General features: G+C 43.2%; 1 protein-coding gene across 2 annotated transcripts in view; it reads left to right on the top strand.

Annotated features, from left to right (window-relative positions):
• Nucleotides 1-15,152, top strand: part of LOC311124851 (alpha-catulin-like) — a 104,231-nt gene that overhangs the window by 65,937 nt on the left and 23,142 nt on the right. Inside the window, exons 6-11 of one of the 2 annotated variants that reach the window (XM_084158341.1) lie at nucleotides 193-363; nucleotides 803-1,003; nucleotides 6,982-7,068; nucleotides 7,809-7,967; nucleotides 8,285-8,377; nucleotides 9,700-9,865. In XM_084158341.1, the coding sequence (XP_084014467.1) occupies nucleotides 193-363; nucleotides 803-1,003; nucleotides 6,982-7,068; nucleotides 7,809-7,967; nucleotides 8,285-8,377; nucleotides 9,700-9,865 (877 nt within the window). The remainder of the gene's footprint in view (nucleotides 1-192; nucleotides 364-802; nucleotides 1,004-6,981; nucleotides 7,069-7,808; nucleotides 7,968-8,284; nucleotides 8,378-9,699; nucleotides 9,866-15,152) is intronic. The other variant, XM_084158342.1, reaches the window with a different exon arrangement.

The raw sequence follows: 15,152 nt of genomic DNA, 5'->3' as shown, positions 1-15,152 counted from the left end.
CAGTTGATTCCAAACATGGACTGTTTCTTCTTCAATGCCACACAAGCAGACCAATTCTTAAAATGTTCCCAATGATTAGCAAAAGAGCTGATATGATTGGTGAAAAGACCAATTAGTGAAAAAAATATCTGAATTGGGCTGCCTGTGTAAATGCAGCCTCAGTTGTAAAACCATGTGTGTCTCTCACTGTAGACGTGTCTCAGACACCCGGACTGCGAGTCGGCGCGTATCAACAAAGACGCCGTGTTTCACCGCATGCGTTTCGCCCTGGAGCAGGTCATCGAGATCGTGACGGACGCCCAGCCCTGCGGGGAGACCAAGGTCCTACCCCTCAGCATTCACACCGGCATCAAGGACTTCAAGGTGGGACTACAGGGGAGGACTTCCTTATGGATTCCATATGTTGTTGTTTTTTCCTCCACTTTGCATTGTAATATAGTTATAAGTACAATACAACAATGTGTTATTACACTGTGCTCAACTATGTAACTACATTGTGACGGTTTAGGCCTGGACTACCTTGCGTAATTTGGGTACCATTTATGTTTACGTAGTCTGTCCACAAGAGATTAGACCTGGACATACAAACATGAAGCACGCAAGGTGTTTAGAATAAGTAAACTATCCCTAGTCAACCTGAAAAACCAGTAGCTTGTTTTTGAACTAGATAATAGACTGCAACAGAGGTCATAGAGCTTTCAAATGATATTCTCTCACTGCCTGTGTCAATTAAATGGAAATGCTTTATTGTCATGACAAAGAAGTGTTGTATTCATTATTGTGTCTCTGTCTGTGATCCCAGTCCAGTGTGGAAGGTCTGCGTGAGGGTCTGTACTCGCTGCCCCACCAGGCTCTGTCTGGCCAGCTGGAGGCAGTGGTGGAGAGGACGGAGGACTTCACTGACTCGGCCTACACCAGCCACGAGCACCGAGAGGGCATCCTGCAGCTCTGCCAGCTCGCCCGCCAGGACACTGACCAGCTCATCGCAGCCTGGATGGAGGCGGTATGTGGGCAGAAACTGGGCATACACACACATGTAAATATTTGTACATGCGTACACACACGCATAGACACACTCGCGTGTATACATACAGTGGTGTGAAAAAGTGTTTGCCCCCTTCCTGATTTCTTATTTGTTTGCATGTTTGTCACACTTAAATGTTTCAGATCATCAAACAAATTTAAATATTAGTCAAAGATAACACAAGTAAACACAAAATGCAGTTTTGAAATGAAGGTTGTTTAAGGGAAAACAAAATCCAAACCCACATGGCCCTGTGTGAAAAAGTGATTGCCCCCTACAACCTAATAACTGGTTGGGCCACCCTTAGCAGCAACAACTGCAATCAAGCGTTTGCGATAACTTGCAATGAGTCTTTTACAGCGCTGTGGTGGAATTTTGGCCCACTCATCTTTGCAGAATTGTTGTAATTCAGCCACATTGGAGGGTTTTTGAGCATGAACTGCCTTTTTAAGGTCATGCCACAGCATCTCAATAGGATTCAGGTAAGGACTTTGACTAGGCCACTCCAAAGTCTTCATTTTGTTTTTCTTCAGCCATCCAGAGGTGGACTTGCTGGTGTGTTTTGGATCATTGTCCTGCTGCAGAACCCAAGTTCGCTTCAGCTTAAGGTCACGAATGGATGGCCGGGCATTCTCCTTCAGGATTTTTTGGTAGACAGCAGAATCACAGCAAGTCTTCCAGGTCCTGAAGCAGCAAAACAGGCCCAGACCATCACACTACTACCACCATATTTTACTGTTGGTATGATGTTCTTTTCTGAAATGCGGTGTTACTTTTACGCCAGATGTAATGGGACACACACCTTCCAAAAAGTTCAACATTTGTCTCGTCAGTCCACAGAGTATTATCCCAAAGGTCTTGGGGATCATCAAGATGTTGTCTGGCAAAAATTAGACTAGCCTTAATGTTCTTTTTGCTCAGCAGTGGTTTTCGTCTTGGAACTCTGCCATGCAGGCCATTTTTGCCCAGTCTCTTTCTTATGAACACTTATGAGTCATGAACACTGACCTTAACTGAGGCAAGTGAGGCCTGCAGCTCTTTGGATGTTGTTGTGGGGTCTTTTGTGACCTCTTGGATGAGTCGTCGCTGCGCTCTTGGGGTAATTTTGGTCGGCCGGCCACTCCTGGGAAGGTTCACCACTGTTCCATGTTTTCGCCATTTGTGGATAATGGCTTTCACTGTGGTTCGCTGGAGTCCCAAAGCTTTAGAAATGGCTTTATAACCTTTTCCAGACTGATGGATCTCAATTAGTTTCTTTCTCATTTGTTCCTGAATTTCTTTGGATCTCGGCATGATGTCTAGCTTTTTATGATCTTTTGGTCTACTTCACTTTGTCAGGCAGGTCCTATTTAAGTGATTCCTTGATTGAGAACAGGTGTGGCAGTAATCAGGCCTGGGTGTGGCTAGAGGAATTGAACTCAGGTGTGATAAACCACAGTTGAGTTGTGTTATAACAGGGGGGGGGGCAAACACTTTTTCACACAGGGCCATGTAGGTTTGGATTTTGTTTTCCCTTAATAATAACAACCATTTCAAAACTGCATTTTGTGTTTACTTGTGTTATCTTTGACTAATATTTAAATTTGTTTGATGATCTGAAACATTTAAGTGTTACAAACATGCAAACAAATAACAAATCAGGAAGGGGGAAAACACTTTTTCACACCACTGTATGTCGAAATTTACTCATGTAGATATGTACTCATACGTCTACCTGATTAAGAGCACAGGTACAGTATGTAATGATTTAGCACGTATGAATATGTACATTGCACTCACACATGTAGATGCCCACAGATACACACACTCCTTCTCTTCCTTTCTGTTGCTAGCTACATTACCTTGTGTACTGTTGCTAGGTTTATAGATAATGTGAAGGTGAAGTATTGAATATCCAGCCTTTTCACACTACCCTCTCCCATACTGCTATACGGTGCTATTCCCCTTCATTCTTTATAGGTCTTAAACCAGTCCTGGGCCCGTCATAGCATCTCAGAGTAGGAGTGCTGATCTAGGATCGGTTTTGCCTTTTAAATCATAATGAATAAGATTATATGGACAGATCCTAGATCAGGACTCCTGCTCTGAGATGCTTTGTGGATACGGGCCCTGAAGTCAGCCTCGTTGTATGAATGGCCATTCACTTGACTCCATTGATGACATAGAACACATTGTTCTCCCCGTCTCTCTGGACACCTCGATGAAAGGAGTCTCCTTGGACTCCATAGCGTGTGGGTTTCATATAATGTGTTTTTCCATCGTTAAGCTTGTATAAATGTGTGAAAGTAGAGGCCACAGTTCCATGGACAGATTGAATGGAATCAGAGCTACAGCACGTTGAATGGTTGGCTCCCTAGCGAGACCCATTTCTACAGTGTGTGTGACTAGCTAGATCCCAGGGTCTGTTCGTTTTTCTCTACTTCTTTCAGTAGAAATAGAGAGGGTGAGGTTAGGTGTTTTTCTCCACTTATTTCAGTAGAAACAGAGGGTGAGGTTAGGTGTTTTTCTCCACTTATTTCAGTAGAAACAGAGGGTGAGGTTAGGTGTTTTTCTCCACTTATTTCAGTAGAAACCGAGAGGGTGAGATTAGGGGTTTTTCTCCACTTATTTCAGTAGAAACAGAGGGTGAGGTTAGGTGTTTTTCTCCACTTATTTCAGTAGAAACAGAGGGTGAGGTTAGGTGTTTTTCTCCACTTATTTCAGTAGAAACAGAGAGGGTGAGGTTAGGTGTTTTTCTCCACTTATTTCAGTAGAAACAGAGAGGGTGAGATTAGGTGTTTTTCTCCACTTATTTCAGTAGAAACAGAGGGTGAGGTTAGGTGTTTTTCTCCACTTATTTCAGTAGAAACAGAGGGTGAGGTTAGGTGTTTTTCTCCACTTAGTTCAGTAGAATCAGAGGATGAGGTTAGGTGTTTTTCTCAACTCATTTCATTAGAAACAGAGAGGGTGAGATTAGGTGTTTTTCTCTACTTATTTCAGTAGAAATAAAGAGGGTGAGATTTATGTTTTTCTCTACTTATTTCAGTAGAAACAGAGAGGGTGAGAATAGGTGTTTTTCTCTACTTATTTCAGTAGAAACAGAGGGTGAGGTTAGGTGTTTTTCTCCACTTATTTCAATAGAAACAGAGGGTGAGGTTAGGTGTTTTTCTCCACTTATTTCAGTAGAAATAGAGAGGGTGAGATTAGGTGTTTTTCTCTACTCATTTCAGTAGAAACAGAGAGGGTGAGATTAGGTGTTTTTCTCCACTTACAATGGGGGGAAAAAGTATTTAGTCAGCCACCAATTGTGCAAGTTCTCCCACTTAAAAAGATGAGAGAGGCCTGTAATTTTCATCATAGGTACACGTCAACTATGACAGACAAAATTTGATTTTTTTCTCTCCAGAAAATCACATTGTAGGATTTTTAATGAATTTATTTGCAAATTATGGTTGAAAATAAGTATTTGGTCAATAACAAAAGTTTCTCAATACTTTGTTATATACCCTTTGTTGGCAATGACACAGGTCAAACGTTTTCTGTAAGTCTTCACAAGGTTTTCACACACTGTTGCTGGTATTTTGGCCCATTCCTCCATGCAGATCTCCTCTAGAGCAGTGATGTTTTGGGGCTGTCGCTGGGCAACACGGACTTTCAACTCCCTCCAAAGATTTTCTATGGGGTTGAGATCTGGAGACTGGCTAGGCCACTCCAGGACCTTGAAATGCTTCTTACGAAGCCACTCCTTCATTGCGTTTGGGATTATTGTCATGCTGAAAAACCCAGCCACGTTTCATCTTCAATGCCCTTGCTGATGGAAGGAGGTTTTCACTCAAAATCTCACGATACATGGCCCCATTCATTCTTTCCTTTACACGGATCAGTCGTCCTGGTCCCTTTGCAGAAAAACAGCCCCAAAGCATGATGTTTGCACCCCCATGCTTCACAGTAGGTATGGTGTTCTTTGGATGCAACTCAGCATTCTTTGTCCTCCAAACACGACGAGTTGAGTTTTTACCAAAAAGTTATATTTTGGTTTCATCTGACCATATGACATTCTCCCAATCCTCTTCTGGATCATCCAAATGCATTCTAGCAAACTTCAGACGGGCCTGGACATGTACTGGCTTAAGCAGGGGGACACGTCTGGCACTGCAGGATTTGAGTCCCTGGCGGCGTAGTGTGTTACTGATGGTAGGCTTTGTTACTTTGGTCCCAGCTCTCTGCAGGTCATTCACTAGGTCCCCCCGTGTGGTTCTGGGATTTTTGCTCACCGTTCTTGTGATCATTTTGACCCCACGGGGTGAGATCTTGCGTGGAGCCCCAGATCGAGGGAGATTATCAGTGGTCTTGTATGTCTTCCATTTCCTAATAATTGCTCCCACAGTTGATTTCTTCAAACCAAGCTGCTTACCTATTGCAGATTCAGTCTTCCCAGCCTGGTGCAGGTCTACAATTTTGTTTCTGGTGTCCTTTGACAGCTCTTTGGTCTTGGCCATAGTGGAGTTTGGAGTGTGACTGTTTGAGGTTGTGGACAGGTGTCTTTTTATACTGATAACAAGTTCAAACAGGTGCCATTAATACAGGTAACGAGTGGAGGACAGAGGAGCCTCTTAAGAAGTTACAGGTCTGTGAGAGCCAGAAATCTTGCTTGTTTGTAGGTGACCAAATACTTATTTTCCACCATAATTTGCAAATAAATTCATAAACAATCCTACAATGTGATTTTCTGGATATTTTTTTCTTCAGTAGAAACAGAGCAGGTGATGAGAGGGTAAAAGACAAATCATCAGGGCCCAGTTTTTCTATCCGGATTTCAGCTATCGGATAGGATTAAATGCATAGAAATAGAATGGGAGTCCCCATTCAAGTCAATGATTCATCCATTCAATTCATTATATTTCTTTGCATTTAATCCTATCCGATAGCCAAAATCCGGATAGATCACATTTGAAAAACTGGGCCCCTGGTGAATTCTGCTTGTTTGAAAGTTTTTTGACATTGTTTTGACACCTTGCTGTAATCCTGTCTGAGCACAGTGCCTCCCACCTGTCTCCTTGCCCTTCGAACGTGTGTCTGAAACTCTTATGTTTTACAGAATATTGGTGTGGCAGAAGGGATCTCTCTTTTACTCACTGACTCACTCACACACTCTTTCTCTTCCTCTCACTCTCTCTACCTTTTTTCGCTCTCTCTTTCTCTCCTTCTGTCTCTCTCACTCTATCTGTCTCTCTTTCTCGCTCTCCCTCTCTCTCTGACAGGGCCTGAGCAGGGCTGTGTATTCTCATAATCTTCTCCTGCTAAGAAAGGCCACTTCCCATCTCCTGCTAAGAATGGCCACTTCCCATCTCCTGCTAAAACAGGCCACTTCCCTTCTCCTGCTAAGACAGGCCACTTCCCATCTCCTGCTAAGAATGGCCACTTCCCATCTCCTGCTAAGAATGGCCACTTCCCATCTCCTGCTAAGACAGGCCACTTCCCATCTCCTGCTAAGAATGGCCACTTCCCATCTCCTGCTAAGAATGGCCACTTCCCATCTCCTGCTAAGACAGGCCACTTCCCATCTCCTGCTAAGAAAGGCCACTTCCCTTCTCCTGCTAAGACAGGCCACCTCCCATCTCCTGCTAAGAAAGGCCACCTCCCATCTCCTGCTAAGAAAGGCCACTTCCCTTCTCCTGCTAAGACAGGCCACTTCCCTTCTCCTGCTAAGACAGGCCACTTCCCTTCTCCTGCTAAGAAAGGCCACTTCCCATCTCCTGCTAAGACAGGCCACTTCCCTTCTCCTGCTAAGACAGGCCACTTCCCATCTCCTGCTAAAACAGGCCACTTCCCATCTCCTGCTAAAACAGGCCACTTCTCATCTCCTGCTAAAACAGGCCACTTCCCAGGCACCAGTCATCATGTGATTTATGTGATGACTACTCTTATCTTTTTCCCCTCCCTTATTTATTTTTATTTGAATCTTTCCCTCATCCCAGCTGTCTCTCAATGCCAAAGAGTCCACAGAGGAGATGGAGCTGTCCATTCTGAAGACCTGCCAAAGTGTCCACGAACTCCGCAGAGAGGTGAGTCCTGTAACCCTGCGGTCTTACCCAGAATGCATCACTGTCTGGCATGTCAAGTGGTTCAGTCCTAGATCAGATTTTTCTGTACTCTCCATCTGGGTTGGGGAGTAACTGATTAAATGTAATCTGATTACATAAACCTGTAACTGTAATCAGTTATGTTACCAGCAAAAATATTGTAATCAGATTAAATACGTTTCAAAAAAACTATTACTTTTTGGATTACTTTTAAATTCAGAAAGGATGTTCGTGTAAAAATACATTATGACACCTTTTCTGTTTTCTCAATGCCATTAAATTCAGCATTGAAAAAAAGAGCAAGTTTAAGTTTGTCCCACCTGAGCGAGTCTGACCACAAGTCAGAAACCACTATGATGACACACCTAATGCCTCTTAAGGGGAAAGTAACTGAAAGTAAACAGATTACGTTACTGAGTTTGGGTAATCCAAAAGTTACGTTACTGATGACAATTTTGGACATGTAACTAGTAACTGTAACAGATTACATTTAGAAAGTAACTGACCCAACCCTGCTCCATCAGTTTGTCCATATCTCTTCCTCTTCTGTCTCTTTAATATTGCCTTATCGCTCTCCCTCTTTACCTAATCTCTTTACCCCTTACGCTCTCCCTCTCTACCCTGCCCTTTCCGTCTCCTCCTCTCTTCCTGTCTTACTATTGTTTTCTCTTCCTATTACCATTACATTACATGTATACACATATTCATCTCCCGCCGTCCAGCTCCATAAGGTGGCGGTGGGGCGTGCGGCAGACCTGCTGAAGCTGCACGTGGAACACCTGCCTCTGCGGGCCCTGAAGGCCTCGGGGGGCGAGGGAAACGTGGAGGCCGTGACGGAGTACGCCCGCACGCTCGGCGAGCAGAAGGAACAGCTGGTGGAGGTTAGCGAGGCTTTCTGGGCTGGGGAGGTTAACTTAAGTCTGTTGAATCTCCCTGATCAAATCACCATTGTTGATTTGAATTTAATTTATACAATTTTATTGAACCACAATTGTTTATTCAATTCAATTAAATCAAAAAATGTCCAACATCTCTATGGCTGAGGTGTATGGACACGGTACTAGTGATATGAGCTACTGGCTTTGGAAGCCTGCATGTATTTTCCAATTGAAATATCAGGAAAATATGTCTTGATCTGTGTGCTGCTCATATCCAGTCATATCGATGTTAGATGCTGATGTTGTATGTTCTGTTCCAGACGTGTCGTCTGCTGTGTCACGTCTCTGGGACAGAGCCTCTGGAGATCACTTGTATACACGCAGAGGAGACCTTCCACGTCACCGGCCCACAGGTAACACACTCTGACGGGTAACACACACTGACAGCTAACACACACACACTGATAGGTAACACACACTCTGACAGGAAACACACTCTGACAGGAAACACACTCTGACAGGAAACACACATGCTGAAGACACCGTCCACATCATCGGCCCACAGGTAACAGACACACACACACACTGAGGATTGATCATGTCTGATACAATCCATGTTGTGCCAGAAACTCCACCCTGATGTTGTTGTTAAGCTGTATAACTTCTCCATTATCAAGGTTCAGTTTGTCAGCACATCCTCTGCCATCTTGGTCCCCTAGAGCTTCACCCCCATCCATTAAGCACAGTCAACTATTACAGAAACAGACATTAAGATGACTTCATCTGATACAGGAAGAAATAACTCCGAAAAGCACACGCACACAAGTCAGAGTTTATCACCTCCAGTGTGTTGCATTTAATTGGCAATTACCCACAGGTGTCTCTTTATTACCATTGAAAGATATGCACACGCACACACACATCAGTATTATACCTCCCTGGGCAGAGGCTCCCCCTCTGTGACCTTATTGATTGGTTGACCTTTGAACCTATGAGCTCAGTCATTACTGCTGGGTCATGCAGGGTCTGACACTCCCAGCAGCAGATAATGAAGCATCCGTCCCAACGGCCTGGAAGACCAAACATAATTAGAAAACTGGGAGACAAAACGGATTCCATGCCCCCTGCTCTGCTCGCTGAAGATAGTGTGAAATGAAACCAATCAGCCCCCACACTGAGAGGAAATGATCCGGTATCCTGTGTCTCTGCTCTCTCATAGAGTAGTTAAACATTCTATGAGACTGAGGCCTGATTCCATTCTAATAATTTTCTTGGATCCTTTGTTGGTTTTCCCTCATAATCAAATAAAATCTAATTTTATTTGCCACATGCGACAAATACAACAGGTGTAGACCTTACAGTGAAATGCTTACTTACAAGCCCTTAACCAACAATGCCGTTTTCAGAAAAAAATTGAAGTAAAAAATAGATATTTAAAAAATAAAATAAAAAAATAATTAAAGAGCAGCAGTAAAATAAAATAACAGTAGGGAGGCTATATACAGGGGGTACCGGTACAGAGTCAATGTGCGGGGGCACCGGTTAGTCTGGATAGCTACTGGTGTGAATAACACCATAATAGCTCCACTTAAGGTGTGTGCAGTGCACAAGACCTGTGCACCTTATCGAAGCACTTCACCACTCCAAAACTAATTTAAAACATAGCTACTTTCCCCATCTCTCCCTCCCTCTCTCTCTCCCTCCCTCCCTCTCTCTCTCCCCTCCATCCTCTCAGATCATCTCTGCAGCCCAGACGCTGGCCCTGCACCCATCCAGTAAAATTGCCAAGGAGAACCTGGATGTGTTCTGTGAGGCCTGGGAGTCGCAGCTCTGCGACATGGGTGTGCTGCTCCGGGAGATCAACGACGTGTTCGAGGGCCGCCGAGGTGTGCCTGCCAGTGGTAGGAGAGGGAGGAGGGTGTGGGTGTGTAATGGGCAGCCAAGGTGGGCCTCCCGGTCGTAGGAGAGGGGAGTGAGAGTAGGTGGTGTGGTGAGAGGAGCTGTCGCTTGGTTGGAGGGATTGGGTGTGTTGGGACAGGCCTCCTGTTGGGAGGAGAGGGGGGTGTTGGTGGGGCGGACCTCCTGTTGGGAGGAGAGGGGGGTGTTGGAGGGGTGGGGGTGGGGCGGGCCTCCTGTTGGGAGGAGAGGGGGGTGTTGGAGAGATTGGGTGGGACCGCCCCACCAGGGGGACTGTGGGGTGGGGTGGTCCCCCTGGTGGGAGTAGAGGGGGGGTGTTGGAGGGGTGGAGTGGGGCGGTCCCTCCAGGTGGGAGGAGAGGGGGGGGGGGGTTGGAGGGGTGGGGCAGTCCCCCTGGTGGGAGGAGAGGGGGGGGGGGGGGTTGGAGGGGTGGGGCAGTCCCCCTGGTGGGAGGAGAGGGGGGGGGGGTTGGAGGGGTGTTGAAGAACTGTGGGACCAGGATTGGATCTCACGCAGACAGATGTTGCCATACAACCAACCCCTGGCATGGGGTTTTTGATAGCAAAAGTTAATAAGACTGTGAAGGAATGGGTTATTCATTTAGTTATGTCAAATCTGATGGACTCCCACCACTATTATATCGACACCACACTGAAATAACATCAATACCAGTAATCACCACACAGATTTCTCCCCACCTTCCTGCTCGCTCTCTCTCGCTCTCTCTCTATTGCTCTCTCTCTCTCTCTCTTGCGCTCTCTCTCTATTGCGCTCTCTCACTCTCTCTCGCTCTCTCACTCTCTCTCGCTGTCGCTCTCTCGCGCTCTTTCTCTCGCTCTCTCTCGCTCTCTCTCTATTCTCTTTCTCTCTATCCTTTTCACGGGCAGTTAGTCTTACTACAAGCTGTGGTTGTTTGTACTCTCCGTCTCTCTCTGAGCTGTGGTAGTCTGAAATGTGTTGATCCTATTCATAGACAGTTGAATCTCTATAACTGTGGTTGTTTGTATTGTCTGACACAAGGCAGCGATTAAAGCACCATCAGCACGATACCTCTCACCGAGTCGAAGGCACAAACCGTTCTGTTACAGGCCTGTGTGCTTGCGTGTTTGCATGTGTATCTCAACATTGGGTGAAACCAGCTGTTTCTCAGCGCTCTCCCACTCCACAGCATGATTCCTATAATCCGTAACCTCTGTGGCGCGTCACGGTGCTCGTATTTATGGGCCACGATCCGAATGACACGCAACGAGAGAGACGACATCCCCCTGCTAAAACCATTGAATAGAGAAGTGATAAGGATAAATCTCCCTCCTTGGTGGAAGTGTTTCTGTTTGCCTGTGTAAGTGTGTATGTGTGTGCGTGCGTGGAGGAGTGCAGTGCTGAAGCGACGTAGACAGTTAAACTTTTATGTGAAGTAATGGTCCTTTTACTGCAGCGCCTCATCAGCCGTTAAACAGGTCAGTGATGTTTATTGGTTGCACTCCATTTGAAGTATGATAGAGTATGTGTTGGGGATAATCAACTGTAGTATGATAGAGAACGTGTTGGGGAAAATATACTGTATTATGAGAGAGAATGTGTTAGGGCTGGGCGATAAGGCCTAACGTTTACATTTACATTTTAGTCATTTAGCAGACGCTCTTATCCAGAGCGATTCACAACTCATATCTATGGGCGATTTATGATATATACACTACCTGTTAAAAGTTTTAGAACACCTACTCATTCAAGGGTTTTTCTTTATTTTTACTATTTTGTACATTGTAGAATAATAGTGAAGACATCAAAACTATGAAATAACACATATGGAATCATGTAGTAACCAAAAAAGTGTTAAACAAAATATATTTAAATTTGAGATTCTTCAAATAGCCACCCTTTACCTTGATGACAGCTTTGCACAATATATTTTGATTTGTGTAACACTTTTTTGGCTACTACATGATTCCATATGTGTTATTTCATAGTTTTGATGTCTTCACTATTATTCTACAATGTACAAAATAGTAAAAATAAAGAAAAACCCTTGAATACGTAGGTGTTCTAAAACTTTTGACCGGTAGTGTATATCTTGGTTTTTAAATGTTTTCTCTAAATAAGCTGTATTCTGCCCTGGAATTGCATTCCCATGCAAAACTAGACAGATAGCTAACAACTGAGTCTTCAATAAAACTTCCAAGGCCTAACTTTTCTTAAACTAATGTATTGAAAACGTTTATGTTGTGAAACTTCAAAATACAGAAATGAATATACTTTACATTATACATTTCAAGTTGAAGTTGCATAAATATAAAGCACGTGCCAAAATACCATGTATCTGACATGACGCCAAACCAGATAGATAATTACCATATGAGTAGTGGCTAGCCAACTCCTTTCATTACTCTAACAACGTGCAAACACCTCTGTACAATAACAAAGCATATTAAACTAGAAACAGTGACAAACTATAGCATAGTATGTTTTACAATTCACTTACATGACGCTCAAGCAAATTAATACAGCTGATGGCATACATGAAAGGCAAGGCAATTTGCGTGAGTAAATGTAACCAACTAACATTGATAAGTAAGCAATATTATCATCACTAGCAATATGCTTGAATTTAACTTACAAACAAAAAATTTCAGACACTGAAGCGTGACAAGAAATAGCTGCACAGAAAGAACTGTACCATAGCGTTGTTTTTAGCTGCTTTGTCTGCGTGCAGAATGACTACTCTACTCTACTTCCGGTTTTTGTGCAGTCTTTCTAAGTACCAGAAAGCTCCACTAGGGGGCCATGGAACACAATCAAAATCACTCTTAACCACTATAATAAAATAATCTGTTACATTCTAACAGGATGGCAGCACAAGTTTTTTACCTTTTTTTTGTTGCAATAATCACTGATCTGGCTTTTAGGTCTGTCTATAAAAATTGCCTTTTTGTTACAAATTTAACCAGAACCATGCATAATGCACATGCACAAAAAATGTAGCAGGCATTATAGACAATTAACACCGGTCTCATAAACAAACAATCTCTCAAGCACAAGCCCACGTGCTAGTGAGTAGCCAGCTAATATTTATATTTCCAGTTTAGCCAACTTGGATCTAGGTATAATTTCACAAGCTCTGAATTCAGCTAACAAGGCAAAACAGTTGAATTGTTATGAACACAGCCTTCTGTCCGTCTCCAACTGTTTGAACAGCATGCTAGCCTGTCCACTTTGTTCAGATGTTGAAATCAAGTGGCCTACCTTGTTTCTCAGAATGAGAACGAGTTGCCAATTTCTTATATAATTGTTTTATGCTTATTGCACATTTATAAAACAGACTAAACAGCTTGTATAACAATCTTTATTTGACTAAAATGCTGCTAGCGATACGTGGTACCGTTCATTGGTATATCCGTTTTAGTAGTGTCTGCTCTGCTCTAAATTTGAGCAGTTTAAACATAAACAGGGTATGGTTTGAAAGGTTAAATGTATGCACTCACTAACTGTAAGTCGCTCTGTATAAGAGTGTATAAATGACTAAAATGTAAATGTAAATTTTAACTTCTCCTCTATTACAGTAAAATAATGTCTCCAACCTCAAATGCAAATAGCGAGTTGAAACTGTTTGTCAGAGCGGAAGAAGTGATCTCTCATCTTTATTGTTGTTGTGAGTGGTAGGGGGAGGGGCTTGGGAGAAAGTGGCGATGTGAGAGGTTTCACTCTCGCCAAAATCTGTCCAAAATAAGGCCAATTTGTTTCTATGCTCTTAATTTGAACCTAAGTTTGTCGCCTGCCTTCCCGCCTTTGGGACAACGAATCCCATTGTTAGGGCGGAGACATGAGCATCTCGTCATTATATACAGATCTCTGGTGTAAATGGGAAGGTGCACAGCACAGAAGGAGCGAAAGAGACGAGACCAAAAAGACAACATGAGAACAAGCAGACATAAAGCCTAGATTCTGCGATACAGGCATTTGGAATATCGCACAAAAACATAAATTCAAAGTAATCGACTTAATTCGATATATCACCTAGCCCTAGGATGTGTTAGGGACAATCAACTGTAGTGTGACAGAGGATGTGTTAGGGATAATAAACTGAATCCCTCCCTTTTAGTATTATTTCATTTAATTGAATGAATGGCTGAAAACCATTTGAAATACAGTATAAAAAATGAGTGTAGGGGATTTAAAAGGCATACAATCATTATTTTACCAAACGGACCAATATTTCACCTTATACGATGGCATTGTTGAATACTTGTTTCTGATTGGCTTGAAGAGCATTCTAGAGCGTGCATTATTTCCCTATAATGCACGGTATATTTGAACGGTAGAATTCAATGGCTATGGTTAATTCTTACATGTTTGAGCTGCTTTTGAAAGCAAAAGTCAAACTGAAAACATTGGCATTGTTGAATTTGATTTTCATAATGGCAAGCTAGGACTGATGGTTTGGTCAGCTAAACCAGCAAGTTTGTTTGGTTACCACGGCAACTACGGTAGCTACAGTTGAAGTCGTAAGTTTACATACACCTTAGCCAAATACAATTAAACTCAGTTTTTCACAATTCCTGACATTTAATCCTAGTAAGAATTCCCTGTCTTAGGTCAGTTAGGATCACCACTTTATTTTAAGAATATGAAATGTCAGAATAATAGTAGAGAGAATGATTTATTTCAGCTTTTATTTCTTTCATCACATTCCCAGTGGGTCAGAAGTTTACATACACTCAATTAGTATTTGGTAGCATTGCCTTTAAATTGTTTAATTTGGGTCAAATGTTTTGGGCCCATTCCTCCTGAAAGAGCTGGTGTAACTGAGTCAGGTTTGTAGGCCTCCTTGCTCGCACACGCTTTTACAGTTCTGCCCACATATTTTTTTATAGGATTGAAGTCAGGGCTTTGTGTTGGCCACTCCAATACCTTGACTTTGTTGTCCTTAAGCCATTTTGCCACAACTTTGGAAGAATGATTGGGGTCATTGTTCATTTGGAAGACCCATTTGCAACCAAGCTTTAACTTCCTGACTGATGTCTTGAGATGTTGCTTCAATATATCCACATAATTTTCCTTCGTCATGCCGCCATCTATTTTGTGAAGTGCACCAGTCCCTCCTGCAGCAAAGCACACCCACAGCATGATGCTGCCACCCCAGTGCTTCACGGTTGGGATGGTGTTCTTTGGTTTGCAAGCAACCCCCTTTTTCCTCCAAACATAACGATGGTCATTATGGCCAAACAATTCTATTTTTGTTTCATCAGACCGGAGGACATTTCTCCAAAAAGTACG

This window comes from Coregonus lavaretus (assembly GCF_964263955.1).
Source record: "Coregonus lavaretus genome assembly, chromosome: 3".
Classification (NCBI taxonomy): Eukaryota; Metazoa; Chordata; class Actinopteri; order Salmoniformes; family Salmonidae; genus Coregonus; species Coregonus lavaretus.
The sequence above is the reverse complement of the archived record's forward strand: the minus strand, read 5'-3'. Positions and strand labels throughout refer to the sequence as shown.